General features: G+C 31.7%; 1 protein-coding gene and 1 pseudogene across 2 annotated transcripts; both read left to right on the forward strand.

Annotated features, from left to right (window-relative positions):
* The first annotated feature begins 8,469 nt into the window (after nt 1-8,469).
* On the forward strand, nt 8,470-10,860 carry LOC145035440 (uncharacterized; annotated as a pseudogene). Its single transcript, XR_013678340.1, has 6 exons — nt 8,470-8,534; nt 8,634-8,807; nt 9,460-9,581; nt 9,695-9,966; nt 10,040-10,271; nt 10,361-10,860. The product of XR_013678340.1 is annotated as an uncharacterized LOC145035440 (transcript).
* An 8,027-nt stretch (nt 10,861-18,887) lies between these two features.
* On the forward strand, nt 18,888-21,550 carry LOC145036210 (formin-like protein 4). Its single transcript, XM_078984673.1, has 2 exons — nt 18,888-20,027; nt 20,123-21,550. The coding sequence occupies exons 1-2, from the start codon at nt 19,048-19,050 to the stop codon at nt 21,426-21,428; spliced, it is 2,286 nt and encodes a 761-aa protein (XP_078840799.1). The 5' UTR covers nt 18,888-19,047; the 3' UTR covers nt 21,429-21,550.
* The last annotated feature ends 568 nt before the right edge of the window (nt 21,551-22,118 follow it).

Here is a 22,118-nt window from a genome sequence, read left to right on the forward strand (position 1 = left end):
AAGAGAATAATGGGAAGAAGTTTTGCTTTTTTGTTTCTTTTCCAACATATCGGTGTTGTTTGTTGCTGAAAAAAGTTAGCCAAAAAAACAATGATTTGTGGACTCGCCGAAACATTTAGCCCAATGTCCCTCAGACTTTTAGCCCAACAAAATAAATTTATATTTAGTTGTTGGTTGGGTGCACCTTATGACTTATGTTATATAAATAACTTATTCCAAAATTAGGCCAAGTCTAAAAAAAAACATTGGGCCACCTCCCCCTTTCACTTGCATCCACCCCTGGATATGAACAGATGAATTGTATTTAAAGAACTATGAGAGGTAGGGTTGAGATATTATTCATAGTTATAAACTATTTTTTTTTGTCTTATCAACATCCTAAAAAAACACCTCGAAAATTAAACTAGTTCACGTATCAAAGATAACCTTAGTAAAATTCATGGAACAAAATATAATTTGCTATGAACTAAAAAAGTAATGAGCTTTTTATTTGATTACCAAATCTTCTTATATTTATTATTAAGCCGAAAATAATGTTAGTAGCTCAAAGTGTCCTAATCTAAAACTAGGATATCTTAAAAAAGATAAAAAGATAAGGTATTGTTTTTGACTTTTCCATACTTTTCGCCGCAAGATGCACATTCAATTTAGATCTAACCAGGGTAAAAAAAATAATAATAATAAAAAGGAATAATTTTACTATATATAATAGTAAAATCAACCCGATAATGAAAACCCCTTGTCATCTTCCTCATCTCAGATCTTCGAGAGAGATTACGTTACAGATCAACAAGAATGGATGCCACAAACGTTAATCCATGGGGGAAACAAGTTCAACCATCGAAGAAACTCGTCAGTTATACAAGTTCCGGTAAATTTTCAAAGAAGATGAGTCAAAAATTCCATAAGACGAAGGTGGCTGCCGCCTCCGGCGCTAAGAAAATCAAAGCAGGTGCCTCCGCCGGTGTCAATTGGTTGAAGATCAAGTACCATGCCCACAAGCTATCCAAAAGAAACAAATCAGTTTGATCTAATGCTTGATTTTATATTATTTTTAGTAAATAATACATATATGATTTCTCCTTGATCCATTTTATATTGTTTTTTTTTTCTCAATGTGATCATCGAGGAATTAACACCTGCAATATTAGTCATTAGATATGAGGAATATGAACAATTTACTATAGATTAGGCGATGTAGTGTAATTGTTTTGTTTGGTAATGGATCGCATACGCATTTTATTGATATCATCATCTTTATGAACCCTAGCTTCCTTTGAGTCATCGAATCATCTGTATATTTTTAGGGCTTCGTTTCAGAATGTCATATGGATAGATGCATAATGTGCAAGTTTCCTTAAACTACAGGGACCACTCGTGTAATTTACTCAAAAGTATATTTGGAGATTGATGTGAAACGAAAGTAATAACTAATAACACTAAAAGCAATCAAGTATTCATCAAAACTAAACTGACAGCGAATTAATCAAATTAAATACCTAATTAATTACAATGATTATATAAATCTCTGATTTCACGTGATTGGTTCACTTTATTTTCTCTAATTTATTTGTAAATGATGTTATGAATGTGTTTTGATGGATTTCGATCATGTTGTATATGATAACAATACTACCATGTTATTAATTTCTTAAAAGGTTAAGCTGAATTCTTTTTAATAAACCGGGTGTACGAAATTGGTAATGTAGATTAATCATTTTGCAGAAAACTGAAACTATGGACCAATTTCAAGACACGGATCAAGCAATTTAAAATGGGGCCTTTAATGGTTCAATTGCAATTTTCAAATAGACCCGAATCAGCCCATATTAATGATTAATGTATTTACGTAAGGAATAGACTATGGTGTTGATAGGGTATATTTTTTATTTTTCCGGTAGTTTTTAGGCTAAACTATTGGTGTTGATTGGGTATATTTTTTTAGGTTTGTGGTAGTTTCAGTTTTTAAAAAATAAAATAACCTGATAACCAAACTGTTTTGAAATTTAGATATACGGTTTGTGTATCCTGTTTCTGTTTCAGGATAATTTCATATATGTTCCTTTTAAACTTCAAAATTCATATTTGCTCAACTTAATTTCTCAATATCATATTTACCTTTCGTAAACATTCAAAATATCATATTTGCCCAAATCTTTTTTTATAATGTTTTTCAGATTTTACAATCATTTTCTATACGTTATAATTATTATAATAATTAAAATTTTTAACCATATTATCCTTACGTCTATGATAATGGAATGTGAACTTCTAAATTGATGGAATGTTGCCCTCTTGACAAACAAAAAGATTCATCCTCAACCCTCTATGGAATGTATATTTTGATTGTTAAGTTTTTGTTGTTGTTGATTATTATCATGTTGTAGACAGATGATATTTTAGATATTATCATTGATATTTTGATGTTTAAAAGTGCATATATATATATATATATATATATATATATATATATATATATATATATATATATATATATATATATGATATTTTGAAATTTTATGAATGATAAATATGATATTTAAAAATTTTGTGAAGGATAAATATAATATTTAGAAATTAAGTTGGGTAAATATGAGATTTTGATGTTTAATATAAGTATATATGAAATTCTCCCTTTTGTTTAATTACCCTAAAAACTTGTGGAGTTTTAGGGTCAAAGATAAATAAGGTTTCCAAAATATGTTCCTATCTTATGTATTTGTTTTTTCAACTTTATAATTTTAAAAAATAGAGGGTAAAAAATAGTTCAAACTATAAAAAAAAAATGATTACTTGAGTCATTACAAAATAATTGTAATATATAAAGTGTTTTCAATTAATTGTCAATATAGAACCGTTTAAAATGGACCAAACTTTTTTAACAGTAACGGCCCATGTGGCTGTATTCTCTTTAATGGTGTTCTATGCATTGTTCATTTTTACAATAAAATTTGTACAAGTAAACTATATCAATCGCAATTGAAAACACCAAACAAAGAATTATAAAACCCATGTGGCTGTATTCACTTCTCATCTAAATTGCATATTCCATTAACCCAAACAAACAAGTCAAACTCAACCCAAACAATATAGTAAAACCGATACTTAATATTCATTTTTCTTGCATCTTCATATTGTCATCCTCATTTTTGTATCCAATTCGTTCTGATCAAATGTACTAATTTCTCACAATTCCGTATAAAAGATTCAAATAGTATAAGCACTAAAAATGTAAAATATAACATGTAAAAATGTTTAAATAAATATAGATAAACAACCATCTTTATCAATTTGTTATAGTTTTTTCTCAATCATATTCAAAATCGAGTTTGTCACTTGTGTTACCCCAAAACTAATTTGGGATATAAACTAATCTTTCAACAATCTTATGAGTCAAAGAACTCTTAAACGGATAAAAAGCCCTCTCACTAGTGCTAAAAACCCACCATTGAGAGGTTAATGGCGAACAAATATCTAGCCATCAATGAAAGAATAGTGAAACCATGATTATTTACTTTCCATCAATCTAAAATATTAAACATTGGCAAATTGTATTCAAAATTTTCTTTCGAATATTTTTCTAACTCACCGATTGATCCATTTATGTTTAATTTCATATTTCTCTTAGTTTATTTTCAATGGGGGGTTTTGGCGTTGTATCATCTGGGTTTTGGCGTTTCCCTAAAATCGACGATGACATAGTAGACTCGTTAGTAGTAGAAGTATAGCTTGGAGAATGAATTCTAATATATATATATATATATATATATATATATATATATATATATATATATATATATATATATATATATATATATAATCCATAGATAGAATGCATTATACATTTCTTTTTAGCCTACACCTCATTTTCTCTATAACAATCCCCAAGTAAGTAGTATAAGTAGATACTTTACTATGTTTCTCATGTCAATAATAGTCAATAATCAAAGAAAAATATAACAATAAAATCATTTTTTTTCTATGTCGTCAAAATACTTATCAAACTTTACTATAATAGTCATTGCAATATTACAAAGCTAGCATCACAAATAACATGATCCAAGAGCATAAAAATGGAATAAATATCTTGAATGCATGTTTTTTTATGTCACATAAAATGTCCCCAAAAACCTTCAAAATAACATCCCAAAATGGTTTTTAAAAATACATAAATACCTAACCTTTTGTTAATCGTTGGGTGAAGGTATTGACAAAACTTTTTTTCAATGTTGGTCCGAAAATCAAATTCCTTAAGTTCATATATCTCAAAACTTTTTAGGAGCAACTTCAACAATCTTCGGTACATAGAGTTCCATCTTGTTGGGAAATTGTTAATGAAGCATTTTGTTGTATCGTGATTAACAAGCTTATCAAAGTTGGTCAAATTTTCAATTTTAAAACATAAATATCTAATCCTTTTAACCGTTCATTGAACCATCTCAACCGCTAGGACTATAAAACGAATCAAATGTTTGACAAACCTTTCACTACCTATTTGACACAAAGTTCTTTTCATGCAGTTTATAAACAAACAAACATTAACAAGATTTTTTATTTATTTCATTAAACAAACAAAAAGGAACATTGATATTGTTCATTTATTTTCGTTCATAAACATTCGTTTATATTTGTTTGTTTGCATATTTTTTATATTTGTTTGATATGATAACGTTTCTTTAGGTTTGTGATGATGTTTAAGGTAAATTCATGAAATGGCTTCTTATTTATTATTCTTTTAATTGTTAGTACGATGGTGGTGTGGTGTTAATAAACGATCTAGTAATAGATGGTGAATTTGTATGATGTAATTAAAAGTTGACGTTCTCCAAGTTAAAAATTTATTACTATACTAGGTTATAACCCATAGAAACCACGGTTGATATATTTAAAATTTTTATATAGATAAAAAAATAATAAATATAAAAAAAAACAAATATATTGTTGATTGTAACTGATTATGAATAAATTTGTTAAGTAAAATAAACATAATAATGTTATTAGGATATGATTTTGTATTTTCAAATTTTGAATTGAATTTGATTTGTTACCAAAAAAATAATAATGATAATAAAAATTATAGAAAAATATCACGTGTCAAAAAGACATTCTAAAAAACGGATACGTGTCATTTTTAGGTTTCATTTATTATAAGAGGTAGATTATTAAAATAATGCTAAGGTGTTAAACTTTTTATGATTGCCATTTTTAAGATTGACATTCCGTGAATATATATTTGGATGGAGATTGATATTTTAGAATTTATTTTAGATTTTGTATCTTTTATATTATAGGATTTACATATAATTATATTATATGTTATTTATATATTCTTAATTATTTATATATTCTTACTTTTTAATTGTTTATGTTTTTGTTTATATTTCATCTATCTTAATGAACAAATATTAACAAACACAAACAAAGTATTTTTTTTAAATGGATAAATGAAAACATAAAAATATATTTGTTTATGTGTTCATGTTCCTTGGTTAGTTAGGTTGAACTTAAACAAATAAACATCATCAAGTCTTGTGTGTTGGTTTGGTTCATTTATAGTTTAATCAACTACCCTATCAATTTTTTTAATATCATCATGCACCGCTAAGTTTAAAATGTAGTCAAAGCATCGAATTTGTGTATCTTAACATTTACAAGACATTTAATTTTGAAAGTTTTTTTTTAGAACTCAATTGCCACATTATTAACACTTGTATTGTCAATAAATTTTGTTAAAATATTTTCTATTCCCCAATCTATTAAACATTTCTCAACCATTATTTCAATAACAACCCCATAATAACTCTCTTGAGAACAAAAATTCAACAATTTTTTTTTCAATTTCCATTCGTTATTTTAAATGGGCAGCGAGACACATATAACTTGTTTATTGAGTAGAAATCCAAGTATCAACGGTCAAATAAATCCTACCAATATTTTCATAAAATCTAATTGTTTTTTCAACAAACAATTGGTAGATATTCGTTGTGCTTGTACTTCTGCATGCAATTTTAAACGAGATGGTTAAGAAACACTATAGTTATATCTAAAGCCCGCACCTTCTACAAAACTAAATAAAAATTCATCAATTGCTAACATGTAGGCTAGAACCTTGCAAATCTCTTTTCGATCAATTTTTCAAGATGTTAATTTGTTTTCAATTATCATATTGAAAAGCTCATTTGTTTGATTTCTTGGAACATTGTTCAAAAAGATAATAGGAAAGTTCTAGCCCACATGTTAATAATTGACGAACTTCCACTTAGTTTTGAGAAGGTGTGGTCTTTAGGAATTTCAATAGTGTTTATTAATTATTGTTTAAAAGTACATGTAGAAGTCAAGCACCACATATGTCTACTAATTATTTGTAGAGGGAAAATAAAAACTTAGAGATTTTATTAAAACAACATTCGTAGGATTTGTTTAACCACTGATACTTAGACTTCTACTAAACAATTAAGTTATATGTCTTACCACCGGGTTTGTAGATAACGAATGAAAATTGAAAAAATAAGTGTTGGATTTTTGTCCTCGTGAGAGTCATTGTAGGGTTGATATTAGAACAATGGTTGAGAAATATTTATTAGAGTGGGGGATAGAAATTGTTTTCATAATTTTTGTCGAGAACACAAGTGCTAATAATTTGGCAATTGAGTTCTTAAAAACAAGCTTTTAAAATTCCAATAAAAGTCATGTAAACAGTAAATAGACACACATTCGATGCGTTTCCCATATTATAAACTTAGTGGTGCAAGATGGCATTAAAAAAATTAAGAAGACATCACATACTTTAATAGGCATGTAAGTGGTATAAACAATCACCTTCTACAATTGATAAAGCTTCAAAGTTTGCTAAGCTAGTTAATTTTGTACAACGAAACATTTGATTAAAGATGTTCTAACAAGATAGAACTCTACTTATAGTATGTTGGAATTTTCCGAAGCATATGGAAAAACTTTTGAGAGATACAATCTTTAGGAATTTGATTTATAGACCGACAATGAAAAAGATGGGTTTGTCGATACCTTCACTGCGCAATTCATAAGTAAGGAATTTAATTATCTCATTTTTTAAATCATTTTTGTGATGTTACTTTGACACTTTATGTGACATCAAACATGTGCATTTAAGATATTTATATCATATGTATGCTCTTGGATGATGCTATTTCTGATGCTAGCCTTCATAACATTGCAATGTCAATGAAAGTAAAGTTTGATAAGTATTTTGGTGACATAGAAAAAATGGATATATTGCTCTACTCTTCTTTGATTCTTGACTTGGGGAACAAAGTAAAGTATTTGACAATATTCCTCGAGGGCCATTACGGAAAAAAAGGGTGGAGTCGAAAAAATAAATGCATTACAGATTTTTTATATGAATTATATAATGATTATATTATAATTAATTCTTCAAGTTCTACTTCTAGTACAAGTGAGTCTACTACTTCATCTTTGATTTTAAGGAAACACCAAAACACAAATGTTACAACAACGTAACCCTCATTGATATATAAACTAATAGAAAAGATGAAAACTAAGAGTGAGCAAGACTACCAAAATTCTAGACCTGAACCGGTACTGTTTATGTTAATATGGTATGTTACTCGGTACTCTAAAATTACAAAATTTGAGATTCGTACCCTCATTCTTGTTTTCCCAAAACAACAGAACTCTCTTCTCTAAACATTACCTGCAAGGCTGCAATGTTCACCATTACTCCTTCTCCTTCACAGGCACCATTATCTTCCCCAAATATCTTCCCCTCTTCCCCAAAAATGCGGGTCTATTCTTCCAACAACACACCCTATTTTTTCCCTATATATACAAACGATTTGCACAGTGGTATTCTCACCCAAAGAAAAACAAATTGGAGTTCTTCACTGGCATAATCGGTCCTCCTTATCGTGTCAACTCACCCATCGATATGTACCCCTTTCTCTAATTTTATTATTTTAGAGTACCCATTAGGAATTGGTGTGTGCATCATTCGTCTTCATATTTTCTTAGATTTTTGAATACCTTACTTGATTTCTTCTCAGCTTTAAAGTAAACATTTTGATCAAAACTGGTAATAATGAATTCCTTGAAACTTGGTCTTTTGGGTCAAAACTCATAAGGTTAATCGAAGAAATAGTATCTATTGTTTAATATTACGATTATTTTCCAACTTTCATTCTTATGAGTTTGTTTTGTTGTTGAATATTTGGATCATTAGAAAACATTTGTGACATGGACTCTAACACTGAAAAGAGATTACCTCTTTGTGATACACCAACTCATATGGTATTTGTTGAGTTATGCTTGAATGAGGCTAGACTTGGAAATAAACCAGGTAGTCATTTCAATAAGGCTGGATATGAGAACCTTATAAACAATATGAAAGAGCAAATTAGAAAAACTTTGAGCCACAAGCAAATTAAAAACCACTAGGAAAGTATAAAGAGAGATTGGTGGTTGTTTGATCGTTTAATGAGACTTGAATCTGAGATAGGGTGGGATCCCATGAATAAGTCAATTGTTGCATCGTCTGAGTGGTGGGATGAAAAAAATAAAGGTAGCATTTGATATATTTTATTTTTACATGGTTTATTAGTATTGAAATATTATAAGATTTTGTTGTTTCTGTTATACAGGTTGACAAAGATTATGGAAAATTTAGGGGAAAAAATTGGAGATGTATCAAACCATTATGTAGCATTATTTCGAGATTCTGTTGCTATTAGAGATAGGGCTAAAGCTCCTCCTGAATTCCAAAACTTAGACGATCAAACGAAGAACCTCTTGAAGGAAAAGGAGATAGCAATGATGTGAATGTAGATGATGAAGGTGAAGAACCTCTTTTCCGGCTAGCACTTCGAGTAATAAAAGGAAAAAGTGTAATAAGAATGCCTCAACTCCTTCATCATCCAAAGGAAAAAATTTAATGGTTTCTCAATTTATCTTCGCGAAGCTCATAAACTTCCTCTCCACAGAATTCAATACCATCACCTCAAGATTGCATGGACATTGTGACTTGTTTTCCTGGTTTTGAAGAAGGTTCGCTTATGTACAACAAGGCGCTATCCCTTTTCCTAAAAAAGGAAGTTCGATAAAATTTCATGGTTCCAACAACTCGCATGGCAAGAATTGAGTTCTTGAAATTTCTGATGGAGAAATGATTTTAAAGTTGAGTTAATGGTTTGGTGTTAGATTTTATGTTAGAGCATTATGTTCCTGTTTGTCCTTATTATGCATGTTTGCATTTTTTTTTGTCTTGTTTACCTTATGTGACAATTGCTTTATGCATTATCATTACCATTATGTTTGAGTTTATGCATTATCTTTAACATTATATTTTGATCATATACATCATGTGTTACATGTGTTATATAATTGAAAGTTCTATTAATGATAAAATTATATATGTTTTTCTTAATAGGATGGATATAACAATGTTGAAAAATATTTGAATACCGACAGTGGTGACACTGAATCATATGATGAATATGAAGAAAATTGGATAGAAGAGGAGAAAAACTGGAAATTACTATGTGGTCTAGCCATTCAAGGGATGTTAATAAGTCATACTTTGAACAAGACACGTACTTGTGTTCGCACTTCTAATCGCACGGGAGTTATGTTTATTCAAGAAATACTTAATGGTCATCCTAGATGTTATGAAGCATTCAACCCGTATTCAAAATGTTGTGTTCAGATGTGGTCACACATTATGCATTGAAGCCGACACGTAATTTGCGTGTTGAGGAGTCGGTTGCAATTTTCTTAATAACCTTAGCACACGGATGTGGAAATAGGTTGGTTCAAGAAACGTTTATTCTTGTATCAGAAACCATTCATAGGCATTTTTACGCTGTTTTGAAAGCGATGCTTAAGTTAAGTAAAGACATCATAACGCCAAAAGCAAATTACAATGAAGAAGTACCATCACAAATTTTGAACAACTCTCGTTATTATCCGATTTTCAAGGTATCTTATATAACTTTGTTTCATCTTTAAAGTGTTTCTCTTTAATAATGAATTTCTAAATGTGTATATATAGGATTGTATTGGAGCTATTGATGGGACACATGTGAAGGTATCGGTTCATGGACATGAGCAAGCAAAATATATTGGTAGAAAAGGATACACAACACAAAATATAATGGTAGCTTGCGATTTTAGTATGTGTTTTATATTTGCATGGGTCGGATGGGAGGGAACGGCACATGACACAAGAACTTTCACGGAAGCATTGCGTAGACCTGAACTTAATTTTCCACATCCAATGGGTGGTTAGAACTATTTTATCTTCATAAAAGCTTTATGTTCTGCTTACATGTTTTTAATTACTAACAATAGTTTGTTTTAATGTTCGTTATAGATAAATATTATCTTGTCGATGTCGGATATCCAAATACTAGAGGTTATCTTGCTCCATATAAAGGGACTAACATTCGCTACCATTTACCAGATTTTTGTCGTGGGTAAACTTCTGCTATACGTGCTCCAAAAGGAGCGAAAGAGAAGTTTAATTACTATCATTCCTCGCTGAGAAATGTCATTGAACGGACTTTTGGAGTATGGAAGGCTAGGTGGGCACTTTTAAAAGATATGCATGTTAACTTACCCTATGAAACGCAAGTGAACATTGTGTTAGCATCTATGGCAATTCATAATTATATTAGAATGAAAGAAAATATTGATGAAGCATTTAGCAGGGCACAACAAGATTCTTATAAACCACAAAAAGAATTCGATACCCACACGTCTAGTAGTGATAATGAACCAGATGAAGATACAAATGCACGTCGTAGAGATGATGATTTATATATAAGTGCAGTAAGAGATATGATTGTAGGAAATATAATACGATATAAGTGACAATTATAATATTTACGATGTATGGTATTTTGATGATTTTAAATTATATATTCCGAAGACTTATAATTATGTATTTTGATGACTTATAATTATGTATTTTGATGACTTATAATTGTGTAATGTAAGCATGCCTATTTTGGTCATGTCTTCAAGGCTACAGAAAGAGCCTCTAAGGCTACAATCTTAAAAAAATAACATCTTATCAAACGACTAAAGTAGACCGCATCTTGCTTGTAGGTATCATGTCTTCAAGGAGATCTTGATGGTTTGCTAGGGTCACCCTGGAGGAAGAACACATTCCAATTGGAGCTTATGTTAGAGCGCCTGGAGATGTATGACATCCCCATTTTCATGGCCAAAAAAGACCGATTTTGTTTATGCTCTATAAAAATCAAAGGTTCTCTTTTAATAAAAATGTTGCGGAAATTGTTCCCAGTAAAACATGATAAATACGTTATCAAGGCATTTCTGAAGAAAAGTATTTTTATTCATTTTAAAACATTTGGAATGCCATCGTCAATACAGAAACATAAGCATAAACAGAACTTACATTCATTATCACTAATGATTTATATCTCCTTAATCTCTCAGTGTAATGTAACTTTCATATCAACACCTGTGATATAAATAAACTGAGTGGGTCAATTAGGGAAACTTGGTGAGTACATAGGGTTTTCAACCCACAATAATACAATTATTATGTTTAATCATCAAACAGTTAACCCAATTATCCATCCTTATTATCTTATTTACTCTTACGGATCTACCCTAAGAATCAGTTATTTGTCATTCATTCATTCCTAAGGATTATCTTAAGGAATAGGTACGAAGTCCATCGTTGTTAATAACACAACTGTCAAGCACAACTGCTAGTTCTATCACTTAGGTGCAGCTGCCAGAATTGTGATATTCTCTATGAGGCGCAGCTGCCAGTATTGTCCTTCGGGCACAACTGCTAGGGTTATCTAATTTATTGACAGTATTGTTTTCGAGAGTCCACTCGCAATACATGTCAATGGGTTTTTAGAGTACACCGGTGAACACATCGTTCACAACACCTACAGGTTGCGAGTCTGCTAGTGTTCCACTGGACTGTCTATAATAGTCTGTGGTTATCATCCATACTCTGCTAGATGATGGGGCCAACATTTGGGAACAAGGCTTCTCACATCGTCCACCTCTCACCCTTACCTCATGGTCTATATCACCTTTCAACTCATAATCCAACTTATATTTCATCTACCCATGTTTTACCCAACATATTATGTAGATATAAATACATATACAGTTTAAATCATATAAAACTTGTATGAAATCGTTCATCCAACATAGATAGCAAGTATACAGATAATATGCATACATAGCACGTAGTTTATATAAAATACTTCATATCTATGTGTAAGATGAAAAGGACCATGCACTCACCTGATAAGGTGGTGACTCGGTACTCGGGCGACACTTCGTTTACTTTAAACAACTCCTTTAACAGAACCTAGTATCATTACTACTAGAGTTTAGTCTAATGCTCGATGAGACTAATTAATATTCTAACTATTATTAATATTATATAAGCGTTAACACAATACTTTTCACCCACTATGTACAGACAGAGGCCAAACATGGAACACCAGAAGCAGGATCATTTTGGTATATAACACTTCTGAAATACAGCAACCAAAGCGGCCCTCCAAACCAGATTCCCTGTACCGCGAGTGGTTAAAAAGATATTATAACGACACTTATATAACTCATAATACTAGTCTAAATATTTATTATAAGGTCCTAATAACATTACTATATTTAAATAAAAACTATATTTAAAATAGCGTAGGCGTATCTTACCTACGAGGAGGTTTGACTAGAAGTCGGGCTCTATAGGGGCAGAACTTCCAATCCGAAAGCTCTTCTTCTCGGAGCCGTCGATCGCTCCGGGGCTTTCTTCTAGTGCTAGGGGAGTTTTGGAGGTTTAGAGAGAGTGTAGAGAGAAATAAAGAATGAGAAAGGTGTGAAGAAAATAAGGGTGAGAGAAGTTCTATTTATAGGGTGAAATATGGTTGAACTTGGTGCCACATTTCACCATCTGGTGGCAAGACTTCGGGAGAAAGCAATGGCCAAGATTGTGTCACGTCACCCATTTTCGCACAACACATTTCCGACTTCTAAAATCCGTAACTTTCGCATACGAGCTTCGTTTTTAACGTTTTTTATATCCACGTGTAGGTAAAAATAAGATCTAAAACTTTCATTTTGATTTCGTTGGCTAATTCTTGACCGATCTTAAATTTAACAGTAGGAGGATATTATATTGTTAAATGATCGCGAAAAAATCGTAACTCTTTCTTACGGACTCTGTTTTCGTTTGTCTTTTTATCGTTGACTTCCTATTAATGAGATATTCAATTATCATTTAGGTCGCATAGGCCAAAACCACTCGATCTAAAATTCGAGTTTCGGGTCGTGTACTGCTGTGCCAAATCTTAGAAAATTTATAACTTTCTCATACGAAGTCAGATTTGGGCGTTCTTTTTATGCACGCTCTTGGTTTAATATATATTACAACTTTTGTTTAGATTACTAAGGAAAAAAACTCCTCTATCGTAAATTCACTATTTACGTCTCCCGGTGTCGTGTCGGTTTTGCCGTAAAACTTCGACGGACCATAACTTCTTCGTTATAACTCGGATTTCGGCGTTCTTTATTTGTACGGAACCATTGTAACATATACTACCACTTGGTTAGGATTAAACCTTCTAAATAATATTCCATCAGTAACTCATTTTTTATGCTTATTGTTTCTAAATTGACTAGATCGAATCTGCGGGCGTTACAGGTTTGGTCTCCGACCTATTAGGTCTTCTTAAGGATTGATTTAGGGGTTTGGCTTATAGATTTGAGATAAAAAGGGATCAAATGCAACATTATAAAGTGTACGGGATATGGAGACCAAATATCAATAGTTATCACTTAATTAAAATTTGGAGGACATAATTTTCGAAGGGGGGGGGGGGGGGAGTTTGTGAAAACCCAAATTAAAATAAATATATAAATATATGGTCTAAATGTATTATTATAATTATGACTAAGGAATTAATTAGGAGTAAATAGAGAAGTTATGGAATTTTAATTCCAAAACCCATCACTTTGATTAGAGTTATAAATTCGAACTTTTGGATTAACTAGAAATGTTACAAACTTGGGCCTTATAAAAGACATGAGAAATAGAGTGGAATGTTGGTGATTTTGTATCATCAATGTGTATTTAAGTGTAATGGATTGACTTGTTGACGAAAAATCAATTTTGATGAATATTAAATAAGTAAGGAAGGTGCGGAGTGCACATTTGTTTAAGTTCATTCAAGATTTAAAGTAGACTGTTATTTAGGGGCAAAATTTCTAAACGAACGGGGGTTCGGGGGGTAATGCCCCTGGGAGTGGGGTCCAAGGGGCGGCAGCCGCTGGTAGGGTCCAAAGTGCAGAGCCCCTGGCTGGGGTTGGACTGTTTTTTTACTTTGTTTTGACCCTTATATAAATAATCCGGATTGGTGACAGGTTTCAGACATCAAATTGTTTTTTGTGACAGTTTTTAGACATACAACTGTCTGGTGATAATTTTCTGATGGAAAAGCTACTTAACTAATTTTTGTTCTTCATTTGATGGTACACATGAAATTTATAACACCCATATTCTCTGTTCTTGCTCTCATTTTTGAATCATATCCAATCAAAGATTAGAGAGTATCACCCAATACTTTGATTTGATAGTGTAATCACAATTTCAGAATATCCAAGTATCTTTATTACCCTGAAATTCTAACATGAAATGCCCACAAAAATTGCAAGAAAGGTTGGAGAAACACAAAAGAAATAGGGTTTGAAGTTCGTGAAGGTTTTCACAGCTATTTTAGAAATTAATGTATGTTTTCCAATTTTAGTTCAAATTAATTGAAGATGTCGCTTTAAGTTACGTGTTGTGTGGCATAGATCGATCGTATGTCTCTTTTTTGGCTATGAAGAGGTTTAATTTGATTGAAATGAAATGAATAAAGTTTGGTATAAAATGATAATTAATCTACGAATTTTGTGGTTTTACTCTAGATTAAAAATTGATTTATGCTAGTAGGTTGTGGAGATAACTAGTGTGTGTTTTTACATAATTATTTGGCGATATTTGAAATAAAATCGAAGCTGTAATTTATATAAAAATGGCAGAAAAAAGAAAAAGAGTTTTCGGGTTAAGAAGAAGACAATTCGGGTTTATTGTGTTGGTCGGGTCTACAAAGATCCGGTCTTGTTTAAGAATAAATAAATATGTAAAGTTAATAACTGGGTGTGGTTTGGTATTTTCGAGTCGCTTGTTTTTGTGAATTAAAAGTTAATAGTTACAGAAAGAGCCCCAGTAGTTTAAATAACATGTCAGTTTTATTTTATTTTATTTTTAATATTAACCAACGTGCTTCTTTTGGTGAAATGAAAGCATTATTTCTTTTTCTGTTTACCCTTCTGTTTATGTATCATTTGGTTTTGGTAATTAAAAATTTCTGTTCAATTTACTTACTAAATAATTGTATGATTATGTCTTTGGAATATATATATATATATATATATATATATATATATATATATATATATATATATATATATATATATATATATTCAGCATTATAATTAAAATACCTGTTAGTCGAACCAAACATACGAGATGATGAATTAAAAACCAAGAACACATAGGATAAGATATTACTTTTCTAAGATTGTAGTCTTAGAAAACATGTTGGTTAAACATAGGGTGCATATCTGCAAGTAGCGTGACGACATCCGGTTAAGACTTAACACCAACAATGTGAGTTTTTCCGTGTTCTGTGGTTGATCGCACATAAATGTTTATCATGTATTTATTATGGTTTTTATATATTTATTGACAGTATGTTCTATGATAAATATGGTTGTGTGCAAATGTTATTTTGAATTGTTTATCTATTTTACGTTTTCTTGGGTGGCATGTTTAGTGGGAACAGATGAAGTGTTTAATCGCCGTGAGCATGATAGATGTGTGTGATCGGCGGAGATGAGAATTTGAGATTTATACTCATTTCCTTGGATATTAAAAATACTTAAGTACAATGATGATGAGTTGTCTCAAGGAGAAGAGAAATAAACCTTTGGTTCTTTCTCTGAATAATTAATCGTTCCGTTACATTATGTTATCAGGTAATATGTTTGTTGTATGATTTATTGAAACTATATGATAAAACCTTTTGTTTTTTTAAGTGATGGATATATATCTGTAATACGAACTCACTTGGCCCTAGGCTTACCCATTTGGAAACTTTAAATGTACGGAACTCAGGAAACTATTTAGCTAGTGGCAGAGGAAAGGACAATAAGGAGGATTAATCAAGAAGACAACAAAGAAATTCCGCGAAGACGTAGCGCCAGAAGTTCTTCGGCTGAAGACTTTATATTATTTTATTTTGCCTCTGTTGTAGTTTAGTCTATAAGTAAATTCATAATTGATATTAAGAGATGTTGGAATGACTATTTGTCATTTAATCGATATTTGAAAATTGGGGTGTTACAATTTTTAAAGTGTTTCATAGATTTTGTAAGACAATTTAATATTTTTTTTATAACATTTAAAATACTTTCGTTAAATATTAGTTTATAACGTTATATTAAAAAATTAATAAAGTTTTAATTAAAAAGTATAAAAAAATTGTAATAATTTTAAAACATTTACATTATATAGTTTTTTCTGTGTCTTTTATTTTCTACGTAATATTTACTTATTATTTTTTTAAAAGACCCTCTATACTTTTTTTTTTTGGAAAGGGAACTTCCCTAACGAGGGTTTCCGGACCAGCTTTCGCGCACCGACTAATCCCCCGCTACAAACATGAGGCTTTGCCTCATGCCCTGGAGTCACTGCAGGCGAACCTTCATGGCCACAAGGGCTTAGTAGTATCAGGATTTGAACATGGGTCAATAGGTTACCCACCATATCTTCCACATGTCTTACCAAGTCACCACAACCCAAGTGGTTAAGACCCTCTATACTTATTATTAAATATTTAACTTATTTATTTTTATTGTTAAATACTATTTATTTTAAAATATTATGCATGCTTAAAAACAAAAGAAAAAAAATGTATAAAAGACTTTATAAAATATTCACAAAAAAATATTTATTAATTAAAAACTAGAGTTTAGAATTGATTAATAACTAATTAATATTTATGATAGTAAGTTTGTACTAAAAATAAATTAATAGAAAATTAATTTGTCAAAATCAAAAGACTAAAAATGGGATAAATAATCAATCATTATGGATACTTTAAAATTAACGTTTGAAAAAAATAATACAAACAAATAAAAAATAATATCGCTATTAAAAGTGGGAAAAATAACTTATCATCACATTTAACTTTTCGTTTTGTTCATATTTATGCAACTTTTTTTTTTGCACATATTTAACTATTTAATTTGTTAAAGGTATAGCAGTGACAATGGTCAAATGTATATAGAAAAGATGAAGTTGTTTAAACATGAACAAGACCAAAATGTAAGTATCCTCACAAGTTATTTTCCTTATTCATTTAGTATGTTGTTTTTTTTCATGAAAAGAATCGATATAATAGTCGATTCACAATAAAGAAAATGAAAAATAATAAATGAAAAGGGAATCAGCGATATCAGGATTCTTTTTAGACAATATGCAGTTTACTACTCAAGGCCCTTAAAGAAGAAAAACGTTATCGATATGAATATCGAAAAGCTCGAAAAATGTCTTAACTTTAGGTTTACTTCTTTATTGACTTTCATTGTGACATTTTTTTCTTCTCCTCTCTAAAAAAGAAAACTCCACTCAGTGGTTGCATGATGTTGATACAAGTCATGTTCACGGTTGTTGGTCATAAAAAACCTCGAATATAATTCGAGAACATATTGACTTTCATTGATTGTTATCCAAACAAATATTTACATGTAGAGCAATCTAAAACTTAAATAAGCTAAAATACATGTCCAAATTTCAATCAGAAGGTCCCACACAACTCGTAAGTGTACTAGGGTGATGCAGTCAATGACTTTGTGTAGTTGGTCAATTTGGGTCATCAAATGTATTTTAGGTGAACCACTTCGTTCGTAGTGTGATTTCTTCACAACCCCTTTATCTAATACAATCAACCCAACCCATTTTCCAAGTACAAATCTACCTTTTAGTGACCTATAATTATGTAAAAGTTCTAAAAAATCCAAAACTTCTACATTATTTGAATAAAATAAGACATGTATATGTTATAATACGAATCCTAAAACAATATTTGGATGACTGCTAAACAAATTACGTCTAGACAGTGTCCATATATAGCTCATGACGTTATTTTTATATTTAATATGAATATGTAATATAAAATCAAGTAGCAAATTGAGGAAAGATGGAGAAAACAAAAAATATATAAAAAAGATTAAAGTTGATTTTTTTATTATTATGAGATGAGGTACATCTAATTTTTGACTATTTCTTGTACCTTCTGACTTTTTAAACAATTTCCAGAGAGAATCCGAGAGGGACAATTTTTACATTGTTTATTATTGCCAACAATGTTAATAGATTAGATTATGCCTAATTGGTAGTTTTGTAGTTATACCAATTCAAACCTAGACACATAGATAACTAAGAAACATTCCCTCGAAATTACAAAAATACCCTTTTCAACTTTTTACTTTTCACTTTCACAATTCAAACAAGAGAAATATTGGCATATTGCTACCAACTCAAGAAAAGTTCACACAAGGGTATTTTAGCCATTTCCATGAAAAAATTAATAGGTTAATTGGGCAAAACCACCAATTCAATTCGACTTATTTCCATACCAACACTCAACCCCATGAGATAAGTAGTTGAAAAGGATACTTTCAGTCATTTAGCAGTTGGAAATGCAACAAGGGTATTTCAGTCATTTTGACAAAAATACCCGGGAAGAAGCTAGCCAACCATTTTAAGCAAATACACATTGAAAACAAATGGAAATTGCACAACTGCTTTCTTTGAAAGTGTCAGCAAATAAACCAAACAGGCAAAACACCAAATCCAAAATGCTCTAATCCAAAACAAAAACAGTAATCACGAATCCTCCAATCTTCTTCATCTTCTTCCTCCTCCTAAAACCTCCCTCTTTCTGCATTTCAATGGCAGCAAAAATCCGATTCCTGCCATTGTTATCTTTTTTCTTCTTAATTTCATCTTCTTTCACACCTCAATCATATTCCCAGCATACTCCTCAAAACATTCAGGTGTTTTACCCTTTCCCTCTTCCTCCTCCACCTCCTCCTCTTCAACCACCGGAAACTTCACCTACAGATACTCCTCCCACCACCACCAACCCCACCCCAACCCCCACCACCACCAACCCGCCATCAAAATCAACCAGCAAAACCGTTGCTACCGCAGTTGCAGCGACTGCAGCAAGTACTCTTGTTTTATCAGCTTTGTTATTCTTACTACTGGTGAAATATAAACGCTACCGGAAAGATAAAGATAAAGAAAAAGAAAATGAAATTCCAGGTGGCAATGATAACAGCAACCCTCAGAATCGGGTTGTTTCATTGATGAATCATTTCACAAGACTTGAAGGGGTTAAAGGTGTGATTGTTGATGAAGAAGGATTAGATGTGCTTTATTGGAAGAATCTAGAAGATGCTGAACCTAAAAGAACAATCTTCAAGAAAGAACTTCCAAGAATCAACGAAAAAGAAGAGGAAAAGAAAATGATGACAGTTGACCATAGCAGAAGAAAGTCAAACATTCAAATTCATGAAATCCCGTTACTTAGAGGAAAATCTTCAGCTTCTCATGTTTGGCCACAAGAAGACGAAATTCAAATTCAAAATTCTCTTCCACCTGCAAATCAACAAATCTTGAAAACTCAACTGTCATCACGCTCCCCACCACCAACACCGCCTACACCTCCACCACCGCCGCCACTAGTGCTGCCACCACCGCCGCCACCACCTAAGCTTAAAACTGGTGGTTTGTCTTTGACTTCTTCATCAGCACAACCACCACCACCACCATCACAGGTCAAACTTAAGCCATTGCATTGGGACAAAGTCAACACAAACGTAGAACACCCCACCGCGTGGGACAAATTGGGAAATGGTTCTTTCAGGTAAATTTTCAATCTTTTTGCTAGACTTGTACCTTATGCATATACACTTGTACATAAACACTTACAAAACAATACAATATGACAATACAATTCAGGTTTAATGGTGATCTAATGGAAGCACTATTCGGAACCGTAGCAGCCAACAAAAAATCGCCACGTGGCGACCCCACCAATTCTCCGACCCCAAAATCCGAAAAGAAATCCGGCCCGCCCTCGCAAGTTTTCCTCCTGGACACCCGAAAATCACAAAACATCGCGATAATTCTCCGATCGTTAACTGTGTCCCGAAAAGAAATCATCGATTGTCTCTTCGAAGGGAAAGGAATTGACATAAATACACTTGAAAAGCTCACTCGAATCACTCCCACAAAAGAAGAAGAACAACTGATTCTTAACTATGATCATGACATCACAAGGCTAGCAGATGCTGAATCGTTTCTTTACCATATCTTAAGAGCTGTTCCTTCTGCTTTTACTCGATTTAATGCGATGTTTTTCAAGTTAAATTATGATTCGGAAGTGTCACACATCAAGAACACGTTGCAGACACTTGAAAAAGCATGTAACGAGCTTAGAAATCGCGGGCTTTTTGTGAAGTTATTGGAGGCGATTTTGAAAGCGGGAAATCGAATGAATGCGGGAACTTCAAGAGGAAATGCTCAAGCTTTCAATTTGAATTCTTTATTGAAATTATCTGATGTTAAAAGCAGCGATGGAAAGACAAGTTTGCTTCATTTTGTTGTTGAAGAAGTTGTGAGATTGGAAGGGAAACGGTGTATGATTAATCGAAATCATAGCTTAAGAAATAGTACTGTAAGTTTAAACTGTGATACATCGAGAGGAAAAGATTATATAATGCTTGGATTGCCGATTGTGGGAGGGGTAAGTTCGGAATTTTGTAATGTGAAGAAAGCTGCGGGGATTGACTACGATGCCCTTTCGAAATCGTGTTCCGGGTTGAACGATCGTTTGACTGAAATCATGAAAGCGGTGGAGGAATGTGGTGGTGGTGATGGTGGGCGGGGTTTTGTGAGGGAGATGGAGAAGTTTGTTGAAAGGGCAGAACGGGAAATTCACGAGTTGGGTGAAGAAGAGGAAAGGGTTATTAGGGTTGTGAAGAAGACGAATGAGTATTATCAAGTTGGGGCTTCCAAAGATAAAGGAAGGAAGCAGTTTCAGTTGTTTGGGATTGTAAAAGCTTTTCTTGAAATGGTGGATAAGGCTTGTATTGATATTGCTGTAAAGTTGCAGAAGAGGAGAAGTGGTGGTGGAGAGGCGGCGGCGACGGTGGTGGTGCCGCCAATGCCGACATCACCTAACCGGCCGTCGGTGAAGTTTCCGGTTTTGCCGGTGAATTTCATTAGTAGCAGCAGTTCGAGCGATTCAGATGAAGATTTGTAAGTAATGAAAGGGTACATAAAGAAATGATTGTTGTTTGGATTTTGGATTTGAAATGAGGAAACAAGTGTATCCATATCGAGTTTATTCTTTTCAAAATTCTATGCATTTTAGTTTTCAGTGTACAGATATTAAGGGTCCTCTCTCTCTCTCTCTCTCTCTCTCTCTCTCTCTCTCTCTCTCTCTCTCTCTCTCTCTCTCTCTCTCTCTCTCTCTCTCTCTCTCTCTCTCTCTCTCTCTCTCTCTCTCTCTCTATATATATATATATATATATATATATATATATATATATATATATATATATATATGAAACGTTCTATTATCAGGTGTTTTTCTTTGTACCTAACGATATATATAAGAAGTATTAATTATGAAAAATATTAATATAATTAAATTCAAAATACATTTATTATTGAGATTATTAATGCATATCACATTTAATAAGGTAATATTCCTTATAATTAATGCATTTTATATTTAATTATAGTAATATTTATTATTAATTAATACTTCTTATACGTGCCTTTAAGACACATATTAGAAAATCCGATGACCCTTTTATTTTAGTTCTTTCTTTTACATACAAAATCTAAATTTTACATTTATGGTCCCTTTACTTTTGAAGATTTCCAATTTATTTATAATTATTAACAATATTTTTATTATTCTTTTATAACGCATTTAAGTATTTTA

This window comes from Lactuca saligna, chromosome 3, assembly GCF_052625555.1.
Source record: "Lactuca saligna cultivar CGN05327 chromosome 3, ASM5262555v1, whole genome shotgun sequence".
In the NCBI taxonomy this organism is placed as follows: domain Eukaryota; kingdom Viridiplantae; phylum Streptophyta; class Magnoliopsida; order Asterales; family Asteraceae; genus Lactuca; species Lactuca saligna.

Excerpts from the sequence above, each read along its gene's own strand:
- LOC145036210 (XM_078984673.1), top strand. The coding sequence starts at position 19,048 with ATGGCAGCAAAAATCCGATTCCTGCCATTGTTATCTTTTTTCTTCTTA. Across the intron at positions 20,028-20,122 it reads TTGGGAAATGGTTCTTTCAG|GTTTAATGGTGATCTAATGG; the intron begins GTAAATTTTCAA and ends AATACAATTCAG.